The sequence below is a fragment of the Ictidomys tridecemlineatus genome, chromosome 6 (genome assembly GCF_052094955.1).
Source record: "Ictidomys tridecemlineatus isolate mIctTri1 chromosome 6, mIctTri1.hap1, whole genome shotgun sequence".
Classification (NCBI taxonomy): domain Eukaryota; kingdom Metazoa; phylum Chordata; class Mammalia; order Rodentia; family Sciuridae; genus Ictidomys; species Ictidomys tridecemlineatus.
The window spans coordinates 120297859-120323718 of record NC_135482.1 but is presented as its reverse complement, the minus strand read 5'-3'; the positions used below and the strand labels follow the sequence as shown (position 1 = coordinate 120323718).

Genomic DNA, 25860 nt, shown 5'->3' with positions numbered 1-25860 from the left:
GCATTTAGTCTTTTTTTTTTTCTTCCAACATAAGAAAGGTCAGGGAATACAATTAGTGCAGGCTCCATAAGAAGCCAGTCACCTCCCCCACCTTTCCACCAACATTGCTCAAGGGACCCACTGGGTGCAGGTGAATGATGCCTTACCTAGGGCACCAGTGGCAGAACACCATAAGGCCTCCAGACCAAGAGGCTCAAGTGGAAAGAAGAAGAGCAAACTTGTTTCTGAGAGCTTGTGAGACATCACTGCCCTGAGAATGCCCAGAAATAGCTGGGGAAAAATTTCAGCAGAGGGCAGTAGCATGGGGGGTTGAAGGCCTTGACAAACAAGCGAAGATTGGGAGCCATGGAGATATGCATGTAAATAATACTTGACCTGACTTATACCCATGGACTCCTGAAACCTCGGCAGTGTCTTTGCACCCTGGCTCTATTTCTGGGTTACTGCCACTAGGTCATGGCTTCAGGCCTGCATCTACTTCTGTCCCTCATCTGACATGTTGGGCTGGCTAATTTTCTTGGCCGGCTCCTGCCCACCTGCTCTTCCCTGAGTTTTTTTTTTCATATGCTTTGACTCTGCTACTCGGCCTGCTGTCCTGAAGACTGATTCTGCTCCTATATATGAATTTTTGTTACTTCCATTGTGGTACCACAAAAAATATATATACATATTTGTAGTGCATGCTTATATTGTCAGAGACTTGGGAGGCTGAGGCAGTCACAAAATTCAAAAAAGGACTGGTGAATGTAGCTCAGTAGCAACCTTGGTTCAATTCCCTGTATAAAAAAAATTATATATATATTTTTTTATCTTTGCCCCTGGTTCCTGGCACAGAGCACTGAAAAGCCTTGGAATTTCCTGAGTGATGAGTTTCTTTCATTATTCCTAAGGATTCATTTTTTTATCTCAGTTGACTTTATTCTAAGAGATGACTCTGGGTGGCCCCCTATATAACTTCAGTATGGGGGCTGGTGGCCTGCCAAACCAACCATGGGATTAGAGGGTTTAGAAATGTCAACCCTACTCTCTGAATTCCAGGAAGGACAGAGGAGCTGGAGATTGAATTCAATCTCCAATGGCCAAAGCCTTAATCAATAATTTCTATGTAATCAAACTTTAATATAAATTCTGAAACAATGAGAGGAGTTTCCAGGGTGGTGAAGACATCAAGATCCTGAGAGGCTGGTCTGCTCAGGAAAGCTCTGGAAGCCCCACACCTGCCCACCTCAGCACATCTTCCCCTCTGCACCTTTTCCATTTGACTATGAATTATGTCCTTTATAATGAACTGTAATCCTCAGGAAAATGCTTTTCCTGAAGACTGAGTCATTCTAGCAACTTGTCAAACCTGGAGGTGGGAAGAGTCATGGGAACTCTCTCATTTGTGGCTGGCTGGGAAGAACTGCAAGGTGGAGGCCTCCTCTGTAGCTAGCATCCGAAGGAGGAGCAGTCTGGTGGGACTGAGCCCTTCACCTACGGAGTCTAAGTTATCTCTAGGTAGTCAGTGGAATTGTTGGATACCCAACTAGTATGGGAGGACTGGAGGATATGTGGTTCTGGAAAACAACACAGCATCTATAATAACCAGGGTGCTAAAATTTGTCCTAAGTGTGTTCGACATTCCAACACTGCCAGGTGGTAAGGAAATGAATACTCATTGGAGAGACAGACACATACATCAGCACAGAGCCATCAGGCAAGTAACGTCAACCCCCAACCACGCTGGCCACAGTCCCCATCATCTCTTGCCTGAATTACTACAAAACCCATGATGGGTTTCCCCACTTCTACCTTTGCCCCTCAGCAGAGCAGCTACAGGGATACTTTGAGAAGGCAAGTCAGATCATATCACTCCTCCACAGTGATCTGGTGCCTGGCTGACATCTTCCGCTGCGTCTGTGACTTCCTTGGCCCTCAGTCACTTCACCCCAGCCAGGCTGGCTCCCTCCTTGTTTTTGGAACATGCCAGGCGGCTCTCACTGAGGGGCTTTGTCTGGAACATTCTTCCTCTAATAGCTTATGACCAATTCCCTCACTGCCTTCAAGTGTTTGCTCAAATTTCACCTCCTCCATGACGTTTATCCTGACCACACTATTTAAAACAGCAACATGCGTTCCCATGGAGCCTCACTGAACTCCCACCACATTTTCCTTGTCCACCTTTCCCTTTGTTTCATCATACGATATGCCATATCATTTGGTCATTTATTAGATGTACTGTTTGTTTTCTGCCTTGCTCTGTGAAAATGAAAAACTCAACAAAAGTTGTTATCGATATCCGTTTCATTCCTGGATATATTCCAAGTCCCCAGCACAAAATAAAAGCTCAATACGTGCTATTTGGATGAATAATTTTATGAACAGAAGATTATTTGCAGAATCCTAACTAAAAATGGTGCACTGTAATCCCCAAGTTAGATGTCACAAACACATAGGGCACCCCTGCAGGGAGACAGGAGAGACAAGACCAGAATGATTCAGTTTGTACCTGACAAATTCTTTCTTCTTGACCAGACTTTAGAAAGATCCTCTGAGGCCTGTTTCCCAGTAGGCCTCACGTTCAGACCTTGTCTTTGCCCTTGTCTTTGTCCAGTTGTAGCAGGAACTCCCTAAGTCAGTTTGGTGAGAATTCCCCATCCCATCACCCTTCCTGGCCTTCCACAAGAAACCTATCAAATCAGTTTAGCAAGAAGCCCTCCATCTTCCATGTCTCCACATAATTCCCAGCTGTCTTCACCGTATTTCAGTTGAACTCAACCCCTCCCTCCATCATGATAGTCTTCACACCTGCTGTGATCATCCTGAATAATGTCTTCCTTACTGATTTAGCAAAGGTCCAAATAATTATTTCTTTAACACACACGGTGCCGTGTGACTTGTTTAAGATCAGACTCATCACGGGACCCCAGACCACTCATCCAGGAGCCATGGCGCACATTTGAAGCTTTTGTCTTCTGACTGGTTGCTCTGGAATCCACTGGGGAGTCCGACTCTAAAGCCAGGGCCCTGATGATAGCTGATAGAAGTATGGCCAGGAGAGATTTGGTTTCCTAAGATTCTGGGTATACTCTAGAGGCTGGCTGTGAGAACCAGGCTTCCATGTTTGCAAGGTATCATTAATTAAGAAGATGGGCACTTCTCCGTGACTGAATTCCCCATCTACCCACACCCCTCCCATCTTTGATGACCCTGGGCTCACTACTGCAGCCCTACTTCTGAACTCTTTCTTTCTTGTGGCTTGATTTCACTAAGGACAATTTAGAACTTTCCTAAGCTGACTCCTCCAAGACCTCTCCTCCCCTTCACTTCTGTCTTCCTCTCTTACCACCCACCTCTGGTGGTCCCTTCAGTTCCTTTGAATCCTTCGGTAGGTAGGCTGCCCTCCAACCCTGACCTCCTCTGGCCCCTGCCAGAACTTTCCCTTTCCACTCCAGCCTCTCAACTCCTCACAGTTACTTGAATTTTGGACCCTCTTCCCCCATGAGGAACTCACAAAGGACTCGGGGACCCTCAGAAGCAATTGGATATCAACATCTAAAAGTCTCCTCCATAAACGTTGGTGGAAAACATTCTCTCCTTTCGAGCAGGTAACCTTGACTTACTCTATTTGTTGCAAACCCCAGGCAGATAGAATAAAGACTAAGGCAAAGACAAGAGTCAACTATTTTATAAAAACCGGTGAGTTTTGTATTACTGTGTTTACCTCACTCCTGTTTAAAATTATAGAACAAAAGCTATGAGGTCTCTCTTTGTGTCTGTCTGTATGCTTAGGATGTTTAGATAGACGTGATATTTTTCTACCTCTGGAAAGTATCACCAAATTAATTTATGAATTCCCTTAAAGGAGTTCTATTCAAATTGGCTCAGTGATAAATAAGCACTTACATGAATTAAGTATTCCTAGAACTCCAGGAAACATAGAAACTAACCCCAAAGAAAGATCATACAACTTGAGTAAATCTCTAATGAATAAAGTCAATTTAGAATTATCGTTCAGGGCTAGGGTTGTGTGGCTCAGTAGCGGAGTGCTTGCCTAGCACATGTGAGGCACTGAGTTCAGTCCTCAGTATACATAAAAATAAATAAATTAAATAAAAGTATTGTGTCCATCTACAACTAAAAATTTTACAAAAAATTAATTATTGTTCAATGAAAATGGGTATATGTACTAAGTTTTCAGCAATACATATAATTAAGCATTATACTTGGGTTTACTAATCAAATAAATTAATATTATAAATAAATGCTTTAAATTCTTTTTAAAACTTTGTATTTAACCTAAGAAAAACATATAAGTAAAGATGAGGTGAAAGACGAATTGCTTAATGCTTAATACCTGTCACTGGACATATATCAAGCACAGCAATAAAACAACACCCATGTGTTTTAAGTTTTTGGTTTTCTTGTCTTCTTTATCTTTATCTTTCTTTATTTTTTTTGTTTGCTTTTTATGATACTTGCCTAACACAAAGATGCTCTAAAAATACTTAATAGGGAAGTAACTTGAGAAGACTCTAGCTTTGTTTAATATTATAATGTCTACTCAAAAGTTTCCATAATCTTTTCGGTAACTTGAAACCTTAGAATTCTGTTAGGTAATAGATATTTATTAGAATTCCTAACTAAGATAACTTCTGGCACTTTAATTACTAAGCACAAGTTTTAAGTTGATAAAATTTTGGCTTATTTTTATATGGTGTACAGAGGCAAAATATATTTTGGTCTGTTAATAAATATGAAAAATTGTACTACAATGCACATGCCTGCCAAAATTTTGAGAAGGTACACTCATAAAATTTGCAGTCAGAATTACAGAATGCTGGTATGTGACAGCCAATCCACAACTGTCCACATCCTAATTTTCTCTGTTAAAAAAAAATGTTACCAATTGTTAAATGTTATATATGTATATGTAAGTGAAACTACTAAAAGTATAAAGAGAAAGAGAAACAACTTTCTATGAAAAATATGCAAAGTATGTTTTTACTGAGGAAGAAAAAAAAAACATTTCATCATAATAGAAATGGTTGTCCCAGAAATAAAAAGAGGAAATCATAGGATAAAACCTGACTGGATATGAAAAGTTACAGAAAGTTTATGAAAAATTATAGAAAGTTTATGAAAAATATCCCCAAAGGAATTTTATCATATGTGGTCAAAACTGAGGTTGAATGGACTTATTTATAATTTGTTCTTTTGTTTATAAATGGCAAAAACCTGTTTAAATAACAGGATCTTCTTGGATTATTAATCTTCCCTTAATAAGAAATTTTTAAAAGGTTTTTTTTTACTTTTTAAGTAATCCACCTAGGAAACAAGGATTCTCTGTCTTATCAGAATAATTTCCTGTCTAACTTTTATTGTGTCTTTGACTTTTAAAAGGATCAACTAGTCTCACTCTTAAGAGTTAAGTTTAAAAAAAAAACAACTGTGTTACCTCCTTTCAAATTCTTTTATGGTTACTTTGATTAAATAGGTAGCTAGGAATTGTTTCATAGCATCCTAGGACCTGATTCAGCCAGGAGTTCAAAACTTTTGACATTTTTGAGTTTTGTCTTCTCAAAATCAAATTCTAAAAATGTCTCAATCTCAAACTGACTTTGAGATTTCCCAGAGGGCACTTGGAAAATCCCCAAAGATTTGTTCTTTCACTTTGTAAAAAGAGTGGTAATAAAAAATAATTAGGGGTTGGGGTTGTGGCTCAGTAGTAGAACACTTGCCTAGCATGCCTGAGGCACTGTATTCAACCCCCAGCACCACATTTAAAAAACTAACTAAATAAAAGTTTTATGTTCATCTACAACTAAAAATATTTTTAAAATAATAATAACTGGGCTTCTTGTGGCTCAGGAAGCCGAGATAGGAGGATCACAAGTTTAAATCCAGCCTCAGCAAAGGTGAAGCGCTAAGCAACTCAATAAGATACTGTCTCTAAATAAAATAGGGGTGCGGATGTGGCTCAGTGGTCGAGTGCCCTTGAGTTCAATCCCCAATACCCCCTCAAATAACAATAATAATAATTGGGCTTATTTAATATGCTTAATTAAATGAAAAATTTAGTCAAATAAAAAAATTATTATTAGCCTTCTCTCTGTTATACTTGTATAGGTAAATATCATTAATAAAATATTTCAGAAGTTGTATGACACTCCTAGAAAAGTTGTTGATAACTTTGCTATCCTTGACAGTCCTGGTATAATGTTATCCATCATAATTCTCTTTATTTTTAAATGTATGCTACATAAATAACTGAATTTTCTGGTCAAATGCACTCATCTGCTCTTTAACCACAGCCATTTAAAAGTCTTTTTTTTTTTTTTTTTTGGTCCACAGGAAGTTTTTGTTATACTCTGATGCATCCTTGAAAACATCTGTGATCAAATACAGACCAAAGTGCTGATTGAGGTCACCCTTTCACCTGCATCTGCACACTCTGCTCCAGTAAAGAACCTTGACTGGACCCTGACAGCTATACCATCTCCTGGACATGCAAACCAGGAAATTCATTAGACTGCCTCTTGGCCTCCTCACTCCACCATTTGAAGAGGCTTTGAGGCTGATATCTGGAAATCTTTTCAACGAGCTGCCCTCTAGTCTCAGAAATTGGATGTACAGTCCGTTCCAGTGATTAATCTTTGTTTTTATTTTCATAGAAATCCCCCTTCATTAAATGCCTGACTTCTCACACCATCCAGCAAATGTTCTGTACTACCAAGACTCAGCAGAGGGCTCAGCTAGTACTGATGAACTAAAGATAATGGAATGAGAAATTCATTTAAATTATTCAGAGAAAAGAAAGCTGTCCCTTCTTTCCTTAAATGAGAGAAGGGACCAAAAAAGAATCTCTCCTTAACCACACTTTAGGCAGTCTCCTCTGAGACTCTTTTCAATTAGGGTCCTGTCTTGACCTGCCCGGCTCAACTGTAGCAAGCATCCTGATAAATCCATTTGGTGAGAATCTCCCAAACTTGATATTTGATCACAACTTACATCTCATTAAATTCCTTATCTTTCATCCTTCATATATTATCGTTCTATCAAGCCAGTTAACAAGAATTCTCCTGCCTCTGATGTCCACTCAGTAATTTTCCATCCACCAAACCCTAATTCTGAATGATGGCTATAAATTACCCATTGAACCCCATCTCTCTCCTCCACTGCAATAGTCTTAGCACCTGTCCTGAACAAAATCTTCCTTGCCATTTTAACAAGTGTCAAATGAATTTTTTTCTTTAACAAACCCTATGACTTTAAGCAAATCATGTGACCTCCATTTTCTCATCTACCAAATGAGACCCATCCCATAAAAGGAAATCTCTTAGACATTGTCACCAGCCTGAATGGATCCCAAATATGTCATGCTCCTAAGTGTATTATAGCCAGAGCTGCTGCTTCTTTGGCATCCTCATGCATTTCCCCCCAATCTAGTCCATTCCTGGAATCTGTTTTTTGTACCATCACATACTGTTGCACCAATGTCTTCCTGAAGGCAAAGGATTGAGGGATGATTCTCAAAGCAGCCTTCAAGAAGGGACAGGCATCCTGTATATTGCAACTTTTAACTTAAAATTTCAAATGGGTATATTCAATAATGTATCTGGTTTTATGTTGGCATATACATAGCATTTCATATAACTTAATAGATAATTTAACTTCTCCCCACCCCACAAAAAAAAAAAAATACATAAAGCCAATGCCTATGAAGGTCCTGTATACTAATGCTGAGACTCTGAGGAAGCCACCACCATTCACACACACCAGCAACGTCAAGTACAAAAGCCCCAGAGTGCAAGCCTAGGCTCTATCTTAAGCCTTAAAAATGATCTTGCACTAGGAACAAGGAGACCAGGCAACCGTATTCCACAAATTTATGATCTTAATGGGACAGGTTTTTACAAGTCTTAATTGCAGTGTTTATTAAGAAAAAAAAATTTCAAAGTTGATGCTTTGACTTTCAATACATCTACTTTATGTATTCAAAAATGTTGTTCTATGCAGCCACTAATATTTTGGCTTTAAGTAAACTGGGAATTCTAAGTAGCCAAAGTCCACATATTGTAAATCTCTGCACAAAAACACCTGAATTATCTGCAAAGTTTATTCATACTTTTTTCTAGCTATAAATAGAATTTATCACCTAGTGCCTGTACAGACAATGTAATTTGTTGGTTTTTCAATATCATTAAATGCTTCAAATCAATCTTGATTGTTGACCACCTATAATCAGTGTTAGCATCAGTGATTTTATATAACCACCAGTTTTCAAATAAATGTATAAATGAAATCATTAAAAATTAGTTAACTGGCAAGGTAAATGAAAATGAGATAGACTTTCACTTGAAAAAACATCTACTTCTTAAACTAGTGGGGGGAAGTACTAATACAGAAATACTAAAGAAGGTTAAAAAAGAAAATCCACAGCAATATTGCAAGATAACATGAGACAATAAAGTACATTTCTTTCATGTCCAAACAATTTAGTATCAGTAGTAGTAAGAAAATTCATCTCAGACAACTTCTAATAGTACCAGAAAATAAATAATACCTTGTGCATTCTTTTTTATTTTCATCTCACTATATTGCTCAGGCTGGTTCCAAACTCCTGGTCTCAAATGATCCTCCCACCAAGCCTTCCAACTGCTGGGAACTATCAGTGCACACTACCATACCCAGCTTCTAGTCATATAATTAATTTAAAAATCAGTCACAAGATTAATCTGGATACACTAAGAGGCAAGTTCTACTGAAATGATAACATGAAATTCCTCTAATGAGCAAAATTGTAGTCAAAAAGTAAAGAGAAAAACAAATAGCATTTTCCCCTAATGTTTCAAATTTGAAAAGCCTTTTTATCTGCTGACATAGTTATTAGCTTGTGAAGCATTCCCTGGTCTCTATGGCACTAAAATCTCAATTAAAGAGTGTGCCATTGGCATACAGCAGTAAAAATTATAAAAGGGTGTTTTGTTATATGCTTGAAAAGAAAAGAAGAACACAGAGAAATTTAAGCAGTAGTTGCAAATATACATAAATGTTACATTTTTACCTTAATCCTCAAGTTTGTAAAATAAGCAATTTGAGAAAAGGAGCAAGCATTATCTTTTATCATCATAATTTATAAAGGAAAAGTCAGTCTCTCTCTCTCTCTCTCTCTCTCTCTCTCTCTCTCTCTCTCTCCCTCTCTCTCTCTCTCTCTCTCCTTCATCAGGTTATTCAGTACAATTTCAAGTACTTCACAGCTATTTATTTTATATTTTCCAAATAATAATATGGTTGATGCAAGATACTAACATATACATTTCATGAAAGAGAAAATAAGAGAGTTTAATCAACTCTACAACATGAATAGCCACATAAGGAAACAGAAAAATGCAAAACTATGTGTACAAATATGAAGAAATTATTTTTAATCCTTGGCTTGGCTTGGAATGTTATATATGCAATCTAATTTAAACCTGGAGTATCTCTATATAGAGAGTTCCTCTATATAGAGGCTAATTCACTTTTACCTCTAGAGAACAGGCATTTGTTTTTGCCTGTCTACATTTCATTTGGGAAAACCTGACAAGCCTTAAAATCTCAAGGCAAACAACTGTCATCTAAAATATTAATTCATTTACCTATTCTCCTTGGTCTCCATTGTCACTTCTGAAATGTTTGTCCTTGAAAACCATGAAAGTACTTTTCTTTCTTCTATTTAAGTCTTTTGCTTGTCTTGTCTTTAAATGTGCACTCCGAGTTCAGCTCTTCCTGGCTGGTGAAAAGCTGGGTTTTGCCTTCAACATCCTTTCATCATCTGATGTCAGAAAACATCCTTGTGTTTCGTGTCTGCGTTTCTTAAAGTGTGACACCCACTCTGATAATGACTGCCTTCTGATCCAGTGACCCACGGAAGTTCTTAAGGTAAAACACTGGATTGGCTAAGAGTTCTTGGCTTTTCCCCAAAACAAAATTAACTTTTTTTCATCTGAGAATCTCTTGTATTTCTTCTTGAAGCTGCAGGGGGAAGATGTTATAGAAGTCCTTGGACTCGGTCTTAATCCCCTTCATTTCAGCAGATACAAAATACTTCTTGGTGACAGCCTTTCTTCTGGCTCTTGTGACAGGGGCATCTTGACCTCACTTCTGGGGTCCTGAAAGGAAAATCAGGGAAGGGTAAACACCAGAATAAGGGAAAGTTCTCGAGTCAGTGCACTGAAAATGCAATTTCTCATGGAAAACAGCCATGGTTCCTAGTTCCAGTAACCTTCTAATTATAAACCACAGGTGGCACTACAGCCAACCAGCATGCCATTTATCCCTCCCTCCCAGCAAGACACACAACCAACAAACACACACAGCACCATACATGGAGGTCTCTAGAAATTAAAAAAAAAAAAAGTCTCCATTTAGGTTCATGCTCTATTTCCCTGGCTTCTTCCAAGTGGAAATATGTGCTTCTCCTCACACATTAGTTAACTGGCAAGGTAACTAATAATGCACTTTCTATTCAGGAACAACACCTTTAAAACTCAAACCTATGACTTGACACACACAATATTTTGTGTTTGAAAGAGAAACATTTACCTTGGAAAAAGAAGAGTAGCCAATATCATGCTAAGCAAAATAAGCCAATCCCCCCCCCCCAAAAAAAAAACAAAGACCAAATGTTTTCTCTGATATGTGGATGGTAACTCTCAATAAAGGAGGATGGGGTGGGGGGGAAGGGTTAAGGAAGAATAGAGTTACTTTAGATTAGCTAGAGAGGAGTTCAGGGAGGGGAGGGGATGGGAGGATAGGAAGGATAGTAGAATGAATCAGGCATTATTACCCTAAGTACATATATGACTACATGACTGGTGGGATTCTACATCATGTATAACTAGAAAAATGAGAAATTATACTCTATTTTTTTTTAATAAAGAAAAAGGAAAAGAGGAATAAATAAAGACTGCCTTATAGTCATGTTCTTAATAACTATTGGTGCCACAATGGCCTAACATTTTCAGAAATAAAGAGAAGGGGGAAAATGACAAACTTTTCACCACAGTGATAAACTAGTAGGACACATAAGACGAATTTTCTGCCACTCATACAGATGCCATGGTTATAAATACTTGATAATTTTCAAATATTTGAAAATTATCTCTTACACATGATTACAATTCATGGTTCTTTGAAGTAGAACAAGAGAGCTAGAGCAGCTAATATATATGTTAAAGAAATGTGGATGCAGGAAAGTAAGTAAATTTGTTTAAAATCACTCAAGGAGGGATGGGCTCAAACTGAAAAAAAAAAAATACCTCTTCATTTTTTCTTTTGTTCTTTTCTATCCTCTAACCTGGTGGTGCTAGGGAGAGACTCCAGGGCTTTAGCATGCTGGAAAACACTACCACCAGATTATACTCCCAAGCTTTCATTGTGGACAAAAGTAAGAGAGATGATAATCTAAGCTATAGTAATAGTGTTATAAGTATTTGGATGTTCATTAAAACCCTAGAAAAGAACTTAAAGCTCAACCCACACCCTTCCCTGAAAACACTTCCCCAACAACTTGACAATTAAAAATTTAACTAGGCATTGTGATTAAGATTAATTAGAACAAATCAATCCAAAATCTTAATAAAATCTAATATCATGACTCCTATGGTTTGAATATGAAGTGTCCCCAAAAACTCCTGTTAATGCAAAAATATTCAGAGGCAATAAGATAAGATTGTGAGAGCTGTAACCTAAATCCATCCTACTTTGAATGAACTGACTGGGTGATAAGGGTAGGCAGGTAGGGCGTGGCTGGAGAAGGTGGGTCTCTGGGGGTTTACCCATGAAGGGCTGTTCTTCCCTGGCGCCCACTCTGGTCCCCACCATGAGTGGAGCATCTTTCCCTTGCTGGGTCCTTTCCCTATGATGTGCTGCCTGACCTCTGGCCCAGAGCCATGGAGTGGGCTGTCCGTGGACTTAGAGCTCTCAAACTGAGCCTCCACTAAACTTTCCCTCCTCTAAATTGTTTATGTCAGGTATTTTGGTCACCACTATGCAACAGCTAACTAAAACAATGACATCTTGATTGCCACATGTCAAGAATTCAAGAAATCGTACATTTAAATTTAAAATTTAGAAATGAAAGTGAAGGATTACATCAGCAAGAGGATCTAAGCCTTCGATGTGACAACAGATTTTTAAAATTGGATTCTTCATTTGAAATATTTAGATTAATAAGAGAGGTCAAATATTAGGAAGTGGAAGATGAGGATCAATTTCTATATCTATAAAGCAAGGAGCTGGGAATAAGTGTTCTAAGTTGTTAATGTCTCTAAAACTCTACAACTATAGACAAGTATACTTGTTTTAAAACCCCTCAACGATTCTGGGACTAGAAATTCACCCACATATGCCTTTTTTCTGTTTGTTTTTGGCACTGGGGATCAATCCCAGGGCCTCCCACATGCTAAGCATCTGCTCTACCACTGAGCTATACCCCAAGCTCCAAACAGGTCTTTTAAATAAAAACAAAGTTTGGCTGATCAAATGTTATTTTAAATATAATCATAAAATATAAATGTATTGTAGAATAGATGCAGGTTTTATAGGAATCTTTATGATAGAAGATACAAGTACAGGGAAATCCGGGATTAGTTATACTTGAAGCAAAACCTCTGGGGCTCTGTCCTACGTCTGTACAGAGTATCTGCTCACCATGTCCTGGCCCTGGGGGAACATTAGAGGGAAATTGGAGAAGTATTGATCTCAGTGGAACACTACATATTCATGCTTTGTAACCTCACTGAATCTCCAATTCCAGTTTCTCGAAGCTTTTTTAAAACAAATATTCTAAGATTTGAAATATTAATTATCAAGTATGTTGATAAGATTGCTAAACAACATAGAGTCAATCACACTTATTTCTATCACTTTACAGTATATGATAACTTTGGCCTATGTATTACTAAAGCACAATACAGTCTTTCTCCTGATTTACACTGATCTGCCAATCAAATAATCTTGTCTTAGTAATAAGGGGGAAGTGGTTTCATATGACATGACTTGCTCTTGATGAACACACGCTGGATCACTGTGACCTTTTCTAATACCTCCTGAATTCACTCTCAAATAATCCAATCTTTAATTTTAATAACACTTCTGCAATTAACATCTAACCCAAAATTTGGAATTCTCAAGAGTAATTATTCTCTTTACTGGACATTAGAACATTGTACACGTCCATCTCTGCATTATTTTCCACAATTGTCAGAAATTACCGGCTATGATTGAATAATTACATATGCAACAAAATGGTACATATGAATGAGGGAAGGTAGCAGTTCCTCAGAACTCTAGTTTCCCAAAAAAGAGTCCCTGATAAATCACTCTCATAATTTTTCATATTTGAGCTACAACATACCTTTCTGGCCAATTTTTGTAGCACTTTTTCAATTATTAATATTTTTCTTGAAATAACTCTGTTGTGGGTTGAATATGATTTGTTCCCTCTACAACTCATGTTGAAGTTGAATCCCCATTGTGTGGTCTCCAGAGGGTAGAAGCTTAATCTATGTGTTTTGAGGTAGGGCTTTTGGGGGCGATTAGGATTAGGTAAAATCATGGGGTGCAGCTGCCATGAGAGAGTTCTGTAGTTGTATAAGAAAAGGAGAGATAACAGTGGAGACACAAGCATGCTCCTTGTCTATTGCCATGTGAGCCCTGGAGCAGCACTGGGACTCTGTCAGTAATAAGGCCATCACTCTATGTGACTACTCAACCTTGGGCCAGAACTATGAGCCAAAATCAACCTCTTTTTTTTATAATTCACCCAGTCTGTGATATTGTATTATTAGCAACAACAACAAAAATACGGACTAAGCCACTCTCTGTTCGAATAAATATATAATAAAAGAAAAATTTCTATCTCTACCATAAATAGAAACTGAATAATGCCATGTGCTACAAATAGAAGGTAACTCTGAAGATAACTAAAATGAATGCAAAGGGATTCTTAAATTCTGACTGGATACAAGTGCTCACCAAAAACAGTCTTTGACCTGCTTTTTCTTTATTAAAAGTAGGGATTAGTAAACTTATGGGGGAAAGCTTAGCCTTCAGTGACTTCTTTCAGAAAGAAGAAAGGTTGAAAATTGAGTTAAATATCCATTTCAAGAACTTAGAAAAAGGTTAAATTTTCCTTTGGGGACAAATTCCAAAGGAAATGAGAAATAAAGATAGGAGAGTAATTAACAAAAAGGAAAATTTCAGCAGAAACAAAAGTTAATTCTTCTGAAAGACTACTAAAATTGGAAAATTTCTGGAAGATTGATCATCATAAAGCAAAAAAGTTTTAAAATGTATTGGGAATGAGAAATTTTTTGAAAATAAAGAAGAATACTATAAACAAGCTTGAGGTAATGAATGTGAACATTTTGAAAATGGATGAATTCCTACAAAATATAAAGTACCAAAACTCATTAAAGAATAAGTTGATCCAGGCTGGTTCTATAGCTCAGAGGCAGAGCACTTGCCTAGCACATGTGAGACACTGGACTCAATCCTTAGCACTGCACAAAAATAAACAAAATAAAGGCATTCTGTCCAACACTACAAAAAAAAATTTTTTTAAAGAATAAGTTGATCTTACTAAATTGTTTCAATCACTGATATTTAAAATCTCCCTGAGGGAAAAAAAAATGCAAGAATGGATGATTTTACTGGTGAGTTCTACCAAATATTCAATAAACAGATAATTCTAATATCATATGAATTCTACCAGAGAATATAAGAAACAGGAAATAATCCCAATTAATTTCATGAGGCTGTAAATATGTCCAAATCAGATTGGGAAAGTATGAAAAAAAGGAAAATTACTGGCCACGCTTACTCAAGATCATAGGCACAAAAATTCAAAATTCATATTAGCAAGGTGAACCCAGCAATGTATAATAAAGATAATACCAAATTGGATTTATCATAGGAAAAATTTAATATCCATCCATGACCAAAAATACAGAACAAAAACTCTTACTAAACAATCAGCTAAGCAGATTAAAGGTCAAATTTTAACGGTATAATAAGTATACTTTGCTTTCTCCACTTGTATGCAACATTTTGTCAGAGATGGTAGTTAGTACAAGACAGAAAAAAATAGAAACAAAGAGGAAGAAAGAAGGAAGAAGAGGAACCAAACTGTCGGGATTCACAGAAAAGTTTCATAAATTTCGACAACAAAAATTAATAATAAAGTACTGATAGTAACCAAGCATACTGATATTAGCTCAGTTGCATTTCTTTTTTTTTTAATTTTTCAGTTGTAGATGGACACAATACCTTTATTTTATTTGTTTCTTTTTGTATTGTGCTGAGGATCAAAAATATGCCTCACACGTGCTAGGTGAGCGTTCTACCACTGAGCTTCAACCCCAGCCCCACTCAACACCAGTAAGAGTTTTTTTTTTAAAGGCATATTTTTAAAGCTAACTGTGAGACTCCTTGGAATGACTATCAGGAAGGAATTAATATAAAAAAATTGAAGAAGTATCTAAAAACCTTAACAAAAGACATTAAAGATGTTCTTTTTAAAATGGAGCTATGTGTACCATGGACAGAAAGGCTCACTATCACTGAAAATTGATCTTATAATTCAGAGCAACTGGAAACAAAAATCCAAATCACTTTTTATAAAACTTGACAAGCTAATTCTAAAAGTTCTGTGGAAGAACAAAGGGACAAGAATAACCAAAGACACTCCTTTAAAAAGTAAGGAGAAGTCCTGTTTTTCTAGATATCAAGCCTTATTATAATTAGTGTGGCATTTGCACAGGAACAATCAGAGTCAGCTGAGTCAGACCCAAGTGTCAATAGAAACTTGATCCATAAGAGAGCTATCAGGGAGCTTAGGGGGAAAGCTAGACCATTCCAAAAATGTTACTAAGACAAGCATTCATCAACAGAGAGACAAGCACAGAAAACTTATCTGAACACCGTACTGTGCACAGATATCAATTCTAGATGATTAAGGACATAGATGCTAATCAAACCTTGAACTTTCAGAAAGAACTGTAACACAATCTCTCTTTGGCCTCAGGATAGAGGAGAATTTCTTAAATAACAAATAGAAAGCACTAGTCATAAAGAAAAAGATTGTTAAATTCAGTCTACATTAAAATTAAAAACTTCTGTTCACCCAAGGCATGCTATATAAATCAAAACATATTTGCCATATGGAAAAATGAGCAAAGGTTTTGTGTCCGGAATACAGAAAGAACTCTTGAAAAGAAAGAAAGAAAGTACCTAAGAAAATTGGCAACACACTACAATTTACATATACTATTTTCTATGCCTACTATTTTCATTTAAATAGAATTAAAGTTAGAATTGTACTATAAATTATGTCATGCATATCAGACAGTATTGAAAGCAGATCTATCATACAGTGACCTCTTTAATATCTTTGATTTGTATTCAAAACAGCTGTTGATTAAGAATTAGAGCCAGATGTGGTGGGGCACACCTGTAACTCCAGGGACTCAGGAAGCTGAGACAGGAAGATCACAAGTTCCAGGTCAGCCTCCATAATTTTAGTGAGATCTGTCTCAAAAAAATAAAAATAAATAAAAGAAGACCATGGATGCCGCTCAGTGGCTGAATGCCCCAGGGTTCAATGCTCAGTACCACAAAACAAAAATAAAAAATTAGAGATGGAATAATGTCTATTTAATAAGCCTTTACAGAGAGAGAATAAGGGGAATGAGGGTGTGTCTCAGTGGTAGAGCACTTGCCTAGGATTAAGTGAGGCCCTGGGTCCCATCCCCAGCTCCTCCTAGGCTGGGGAGGGAGGGCAAGCAAAGAGAGAAGGAATTGGCAGAAGGGATCACTTCCTCATTGCATGGAATCATTGTACCCTTAGCAGCACCTATACCCTTCCTGAACCACCAGTCACGCTCTCTGTAGGCGGGTTCAGCATCTTAACACCTGGAAAAGTGCTCCATGACAGTGTATTTCTCAATCATTCCAAACCTGTCCCTTCGTCTTCCAAAGGTTCACAAGATATATTTGTAAACCCGTTCTAATGACTACTAAATTCGGCAAAATATAGTAACTAAATAATAATTCTTACATCTGTATCATCTTTTACAATCACACACATTGTCACACGATCGTCCAAACAACTTTCTAAGAGAGGTAGACCAGAGAGTCTCCTCATTTTAAGGCTTAAGAGACAGAAGCTCAGAAAGGCTAAAGTATGGACCCAGACCCTAAGGACATAGAAAAGAAGGGGACACAGTGACAAAAATCCCCGGGGCCAGTCTATAAGGGTGCCACATGAATGTTAGTCTCTGTAAACGATAACCACGTGGTGGCAGCATGGAGGGAGGGAGAATGAACACTTACCACAGTGCCTCTTGGGACCCTGGGTCCCTGCAGTGCTCCACTGAGGAGGAGACAACTCCAACATGATCACCAGGCCCGCAGCTTGGCTTTCTCTAATAAACCAGATCAGTTCTCATACAACAGTCAGGAAATAAATAAAGCACATCAACATTCACTAAATATTTATTGTATATCATTGTATCTTTTCTCATGATTTCTTTGCACTAACCCAAGACCAACAAATGCCAGCAAGAGAAATATTAAAATCGTTTTTGAAATTTCCAGTTTATGATTCCATGCACGCACATCTATCAAACTCAACAAAATAGTCATTACCGGGTGCACTGAATTTAAATATTCTAAATAAGTAGATATGTGGGGATGAATGCAAAGAGTGTCACTGCTTGTAATGAAATACATATTTTGTCCTACTGTAGTTTTATTACTGTAGACTATGGAAATGCCTTCTGTTCTTTACTGATTACATGCCCAATCCTAGTCAGAACTTTTACACTTAGATATTTAATGTTTTCCTGGGAAATAATTCCTCATTTAATAATGCATGACTTTTGAATGTTTCAATCTATGACACATTTACTTATGTAAATCCTTAACAAGAACCTTGAAAGATAAAAGCTAATCTTCTTTATTCTGGCATATAATATGATTGAACAGCAGCCTAATGCAATTTTTTAAAGGAAGAAACACCAACATTTAAACTCCATACTAAAAAATTTAAGACAGTTCTTCAATAAGACTGACAAACTAATCATGATTCGATAAGTCTGGCATCTTTTACCACTTTCATGAAAATTTTGTGTTCATGTATTTCATTAACATACCCCCCACAAAATGAGTATATCCTAAATTTTATGTATAGTTAAAATGCTATTGATATTTAATATTAAAGTGCAGTATAATAAGGTTACCTTGTATAGTCATGGTATTTTTTTTTATTTTTTTAGATGTTGATGGTCCTTTATTTTATACATTTATTTATATGTGGTGCTAAGAATCAAACCCAGTGCATCACACATGCTAGGTAAGTACTCTACCACTGAGCCACAACCCCAGCCCAGTCATGGTATTTTTAATTCATTAAAATGATTCCATAGGTTTTATCTCATTTCAGCTTTGTTAAAGGCTTATGATTGGGTAGGTAATTGTTAATTCCCTTTTATAGTAATGAGGCTGGTGCCTAGAAGAATTAAGCATCAGCCCATATAGGGACTACACAGGTCCTCTAACTCCCAGTACTTTCCTTATTCCCCAATATTGAGTGCCTGACACAGGTACAGTACTCTGTATCCATGGGTGCTGCATCCACAGATTCGCCTAAATATAGATCAAAAATATTTTTTAAAAAAACTGCATCTCTACTGAACATGTACAGACTTTCTTCCTGGTCATTATTTTCTAAGCAACACAGTATAACAACTATTTGCATATTTACCTTGCATTAGGTTTTATAAGTCATCTAAGCACCACTTAAAGTCTACAGGAGGATGTGTGTAGGTTCTGTGTAAAAAATGTACCATTTTATATAATAGACTTGGGCATCTCAGATTCAGCATCCAATAACAACTAATCCACTGCAGATATCGAGGGAAAATTGCATGAACATTCAAATATTATTTCCTTCTCCTCTTTTACCTTCTCTAGGAGGGGGATAAAGCGGTTTCTACTATGTAATTTGGAAAGCAATGAGGCATAATGGAACCTTCCAACATGGGCCATCTACTCACCAGGACTTGAGAATTACACAATCTCTCAGTGGCCAACTGTCCTCACCTGTAAAGCCAGGATATGCCCTATCTATTGACAGCATCATCACAAAGTCCAAAGTGAACTGGGTCTGAAAGTGCTTACTAAAGTCCAGTTTGTACACATATCGGATGCCTCTACTTTTACTTATATTTTGTAATGCACAAAATAATATGAAATGTGTCCATGAAAGTGTCTGCCCACTGATCCCTGTCCTCACCTCATGCATCAGGGACCAAAACAATCAAAGCCATAGAGTCACTGTTGGGAAATGGGGCTTGGACATCCATCTTTGCCAACTACAAAAACGGCCGTCTGGCTCTGAAACCTGCAGCTGCTGCCCGTGGCTATCATAAGCACAGTGTGTCCACTCAGTGACCTCTTTGCCTTCCCAGCAAAAATATTCTATTTTGGCAACCTGGGGTTTACCCAGAGTGGGAGGATTTGGCACTCTATATGATCTCATTTAAGGAGTAGGAAGAGAAACATGCCAGGTCCACTGATTCACCGATGTGAAAATTCCTTTTGAAACAGAAACAGCTTGGAGACTCCAGGCTTAGATCACAGCTGCAGGACAAGCCATAGGTAATGTTCTTTTAACTCAAAGTTGCCCTTTGGCAGAGGTGGGCAGGGGGAAGCATGTGGGAAGATGAAGGGGATTCTGAGGTACAATGACGTGAACTGCAGCAGAAAGAAGGAGGACAAAGCGAACACCCTAAGAACTAGAACACGGACAGCTGGCTGTCACCCAAGGAAATGACAAGAAAGGCTTTTCCTACAGGGATGGCATAAAAATATAATCAGGAGCTATCTACCCTCTTCAACGTGATGTCCTTTCTGCTTGTCTGTCAAATTTCAGAACCACATGCATTGTTTCAAGACTAGTAAAACCCCCTCCTCATGGGGTGGGAGGTGGGGAGGGCGAAGGGTCATGTCAGGGCAGAAGGAAGGACAGCAGAGACAACTCCTGCTCTTTCACTATGCTCAGTGCTGCAGTGCTCCCGGGCCCAGCCCTCTGCAGCTTGACCTATCAGGAGAGCCTTGTTTCCCTAGATACTGTCTATTAACTCTTGCAGCAAAAAAAGAGCATTGCCCTTAGCCACTTCCTGAGAACAGGGCACACATTCCTCTGAAGAAGAGAACTAAAAATCCACACTATTTTTTTTTTAATCATTTACGGACCAAACAAACTCATACATGGCTAAATCCTCTAGGATATGGTGGAAAATTACCCTAAAAAGTCCCTAACATTACAGAAACAAGGAATCCAATGCAGACAGACTTGAAGCCCACCAGAAAGCCCCCACTGGAATCACCAAGAGATTGATTGTCTCATCCTCTGTCGAGTCAGGGTAAAAACGTGAGTCAGCAAAGGCAGACTTGGTTTAAAATGGAACTTTTGCAAAATGAAAAAGGTGAAATCACGTATAAATCGACAGACAGAATCTACAGCATAGCAAGTATTGCTGATGTCATTACTGGCAGTACTGCTTCAGCACGATGTGTTGTAGAAAAGGTCACGGTCACCATAGCCATTACGTGACCTCGAATGCACACCCTGTGATTGAATAGGTGTATAAAATGCATTTTATACAGCACATAAAGGTAAAGCTAAAAGTGAGTGCCACTCATTGGGCATATGTGTGTAATTAAAGACTTCCATGGAAAATGTACAATAGTAAAGATACTCTGTTTCAGATTAAATAAGAAAAAAAAAACTTATTTCCTCAGCGTACCAAAGCCCTCTGTGTTACACAAGTCTTTGTCATTTACTTTGCTGAAATCCCTCATGCATGTTTTGTTCATCTTTGACGCCCCCATTCAAATAGGTTCTAGACTATGGATACATAAGGTATTTAATAGAGACTGAACACTTTAATAACTTTGGTCAATTTCCAGGTAATAAAAACACACCTTCTTTTATTAGTATAGCTAGAATCCAGTTGATCCAGCCTCAGATTTCAGTCTACCAAACAGCAGAGCTAATTGTGGGAAGCAGATGTTTGTGGGGGGTCGCACTAGAACAGAAGTTCCTTGGACTCTTAGGTTTCCCTTTAAAAAAGCTCAATTTATCTCACAGATAAGATTTTATATAAAAATAATATATGGTTAAACTGTATGGTATGTGAATTATATCTCAGTAAAGCTGTTAAAATTAATATTAAAATTATATGATTAAAATCTATCTAGCTTGATATTAGATGACTGATACCAAGTGGCTCTGAGGAGGGATAAATAATATTTATTCGTTTGTTTAAAAAATAGCTTTATGAGGGGGAGTCCATCCTATACAGCCATGCCAGGGGCTTGCTGACCTGTCACCTAACCTCTGAGTTGGGATTGTTAACTCATGCTTGATCCCGTGTAAGAAGAAAGAACCTGAGGCTTCAAGAGGGTAAACGTCAGAATGAGTATACTGTATGTCACTTTTCAAAATCAACTCTTGACTCCAAATAAATTCATTTAAAATCTGGGTATTAGCTTGTTTTTAATTCTTAGGAGGGTCTCTAGGGAACAGGAACATGAGTTGGACACAAATATGTTCTTCAGGGTAAGAATTTTCTTATGATGTTCACTTAGCGTACACATTTAAAAAATAAAACATCAACAGTAAAAACTAGTGGGGTGTTTGGCATGATTCGTGGAAAACTGATAGTGATTGGTTTTATGTGTTAAACTTAGAGAACTAACAAATTGTTATCCTTACATGCAAAGTAACTATCATTTAATTCATCAGTTAAGTTTGTTTATAGAGTACTGCCAAATTTAGCAAATTAATTATAAGTATATGTGTCTGGTTAAGTTTGAATTTCAGATAAATAATAATTCATTAGTGTGTTTGTCTTATGCAATATTTCTTGTATTTTATCTTGCATCTATTGGTATTTTTAATGGTTAAATTTATCATCGTATTAAAAACAAGAAGAAAACCTGAGCTTCTATCTACCATTATGTATAAATTCCAGATACTTATAAAATTCAAATTAAAGCATTTAGTACTTTAATAAACTAAAGAGGCCTGTGAAACTTAAATGATATTAGGATGAATTTGACTTATATTAAAATGTTATCATTTCAGAACACATGAAGATTTTGTAGACTGCAAAGCCTTTAGATAACAGACTGTCCTAGATAACAGACTCCTGATCTAATCCAGAGTAGAATGTTTAAAACAAATGTCCGTCTGGATGAAGCAATGCTATAAGTGAAACCAAAATTAGTCCTTACAAAACCAAGAGCAATCATGGCATCTTGGGTTTCAAATCACCATAAATTCTAAGTGCCTTGAGAAAGGACACTGCGGAAAGGACCAGAGCTCAGGGTTTTTAGTTTGAGAGTTTCAGCAAGAAAGTGAACCCCAATATCACACTCATCAACATCTCCTTTAACAACTAAAAAATGGATAGGCTTCTACTGTATCTTAATCTTATATTTTGTACTACAAAAAAAAATGGAACTGCCTGCTTCATAAGGCTACTGTGAGAATCAGAAGAGACAACCTAGGTAAAGATGTCTAATTGGATCAAGTAGTTCTTATAAACCGAGGATAGACCAAAGAATCACACACTCATGGCACAAAGGAAATATGAAGATTCTCTAACTCAGATCTCTTACCTTAGGATAAGGGTGAATGACTTTCTAATTGGCACAAAGAGAAGCCAAGGTAGCGCTAGAGCCACACTCCATAATCAATAAAACGTAGTGCTTTTTCCAATTTCACTATGTTCCCTCTTAGGGTGCAACAGCTCCATCCTAAACATTGAAATCGAATGCAATGTGCTAAATGTCAAGTTTAAGGAAAGAAAAGATGGCAAGGAGAAAGGAGATAGACACATAAAATAGAAATTAAAATAGCAACAGAAAATACAAAAATTACATTGCCATTGACACTGTCCAAGACCAGAATAGCAACGGAATTATTCCAATTACAATTTGGCACGTCTACATCAATCACATTTAAGGATCCTCCTTGGACTCATGGTGGGAGTGATCAATGTTGTCATCACTGCTACTATCATAATGAACTTAAGGAAATCGGTCTTCCTTCCTCTAACAGAATACTCTTATGACAAAATGGAAATTTAGCATTACTTTTATAAGTAAAAGTTGCTAGAACAGTGTTTATCCCATAGCAAGAACTGAATAGGTATATTTGAACTGATCACAGCTGATTAAGATGCACACAGTCAGAAGTTCATTCTTTTTGTGAACTAATATGTGAAACCACTTTTGCGGGGATCATGGATGGGTGGATAGTAGATGAATGGATTGAATGAGAAAATGTCAAAACACCAAATGATTACATTGTGTGAAGTATGTACTAGGCATCTTCATGCACATTTTCTGGTTTCAACTCTATGGTAATTTTGTGAGCAAGGACCCCCATCATCTCTGACAGAGGAAGGAACTGAGACTTACAGAAAGTAAGTGAATCCTCAGTGACTGCAGAGTGACAATATGTATGGCAGAGCAGAGATTTGAACCCAAGACTACAGAGGACAAATCCAGCACAAAGCAATAGTACCCAAATGTGCTTCTGATCTTAGTTTTAAAAAACTGAAGAATATAAAACATTGCATTAACCATAGAAAAGTTTATAGAATTCAAGCAAGATATCCAAAAACAAATGGGAAGCTAGAAAATCTGGCTTGGTTTGTTTGAAGGATTTACAGAGCAAGCCTTGAAGATCCCAGGGGAAAAGAGGAGAAAAATTATCCATCCAAAAATTCAGAGAAGGGAAACAAAGGATGAAAGGAATGACCAAGAATGAGAGAGACTTGTCATAGCATGAAGTAAGTCTTCATGGACAAGATTAAGGAATGAAAGCTGGTTAACCGAAAATAATACTATAGGAACATAAGAACCAGGCATTAACCTAGTATGTATCGGGTTATCAATGAGTAGCTTAAAAAGTGATAGATTTACTTGTCATGTGACAAACAAAATGGGTTTCAGCATCAATTACTTTTATTTGTGTTGGTGTAGAAATAAAGAGCTGGCCTTCCGTAAAATTTCTGGAAGCTAATGCTTGAGAAACACATGCAATCAATCTGTATTTTACATTTTACTTAAATGGAAGAACCATCCATCTGCAGAGGCAGAATTAAAATTTAAAGCCAAAACAATGGCTATGTGAGGAAAGAACGTCAACCCTCTTCTCCGACACATGAGCCTTGTTTTAAGGGGAAAAAAAAAAAGAAAAGAAAAGGTAGGAAGAGAAGAAGAAAAGAAAGAAGTCATGAGATTTTCCTGCTTAAATTGGAATACCGTCTAAGAATCGAGCAATCACTGGTCAAAATGAAATCAAATAAGAAAAAATGTTTTTAACTAAAAGGATTTTCAAATATTATTACATAAGTCACGCCTGGGATGGTTTGAAGACAGGCTGTTTAAAAGGAGGACAACCACTAGAAATCAAACAACAAGCTCCTTTGAGAACCCCACCTGATGGTTTCAAGACTCCTCACACTGTACTACAGCAGTAGATGCATGGGGACCGCACTCTGCAGCCCAGGGTGGCAATTACAGTGACAAAGCGGCTGGTCTGCGCGTCCTGAGCAGAGCGGATCTCTAGTAACGCTGCAGCTGGCGCCTCACCCCCCAACCCGCGGGCAGCCAGCCCAGACTCAACCTTTTTAAAAGATCTCATGACTCACAGCGGCACCGCACACCTAAGAAGATGCTCTATCCTCTAACGGAGGCCAAGACCTTAGGAAGGGGGTCCGGGATCCCCGCAAACGGCTGCAGAGACGGACCGACCCTGGCTCCCAGGCGCTCCCGGGGGACTGCAGGACCCATCCCACCGCGGAGCCCGGGGTCGCCCTAGGCTTCTGGTCCACGTCCCCTCCTCGCTCACGACCTCGTTGGAGCCTCGGATACTTACTGGTCGCTGTCAGCATCACGCATCCCGGTCTTGGTGCCTTTGTTTGCCTTTTGTACCATCAGCAGGTTCCAGCGTGACTGCCACCGCAGCCAGCCGCACTGGGTCCCAGCACCCGAATGCCGCAGAGTCAGTAGCTCCCCCCACCCAGCGCCCTTTTTTTTTTTTTTTTTAAAGAGATAGGCAGATCATCGACCTTAGGTTTCCATGATGCTGCAGACACGGGATTGTTGTAACCGTTGAGAGATTTTTAAATTTTCTTCATTTTATCAGGGGAGATTGGTTGATGGAAGATTGACTCTATTAAACAAATAACTGGGGCTTTAGACCTCAGGCTGGGTCTCCTTGACTTCATGGGAAATGAAGAGGCAAATGAGCAGGCAATGTCCAGTCGGGAGATCCTACAATTTATTACAAAGAAACCCCAAATCCTAGCAATGCACTCACAGATAAAACACAACAACACGGTGTGTTTGCACCGCATGAATCTGTGTTCTTTGGATTGAGGTATGAGGTTCCAAAGGTGAAAAACAAATAAGCATTCACTCAAAATGCTTTGTGAACTTGGAAATGCCATACAGTTGTAATTTTTAACGTCAATTTAATAAGAAGAATATTTTAAAAATAAAGCAAATAGATCTTTATTTTCTTGCGTCCTATAAATGGGGGATCTGAAATCCCAATATCATCTGTTTTTAATGGCTCTGCTCTACACTATATTCCATATTGTAGTCTCCCAGGATGACTGCCTACTTTATCTGTATAAATCTAGAATTTAGGCTTATCTAGAATTACTAGAGTTTGGAAGCTCCTCTTTGTTCTACCCCTGGGGAAAATACCTAATTCAGTTCAGCCAACTCTGGACCTGAAAGGTTCAG

At 37.9% G+C, this 25860-nt stretch overlaps 1 protein-coding gene across 5 annotated transcripts in view; it reads right to left on the bottom strand.

Moving 5' to 3' along the window:
• Nucleotides 1-25118, bottom strand: part of Sacs (sacsin molecular chaperone) — a 148138-nt gene extending 123020 nt beyond the window's left edge. For 3 of the 5 annotated variants that reach the window (XM_021734738.3, XM_005337582.4, XM_078015691.1), the window contains exons 1-2: nucleotides 24986-25115; nucleotides 9621-10133 (exon numbers count right to left, since the gene is read on the bottom strand). In XM_021734738.3, the coding sequence (XP_021590413.2) occupies nucleotides 9621-9640 (20 nt within the window). In that variant the 5' untranslated portion in view covers nucleotides 9641-10133; nucleotides 24986-25115. Of the gene's footprint in view, nucleotides 1-9620; nucleotides 10134-24985 lie in introns of all 5 variants that reach the window. The other 2 variants (XM_078015692.1, XM_040281323.2) reach the window with 1 other exon arrangement.
• Nucleotides 25119-25860: the final 742 nt, after the last annotated feature.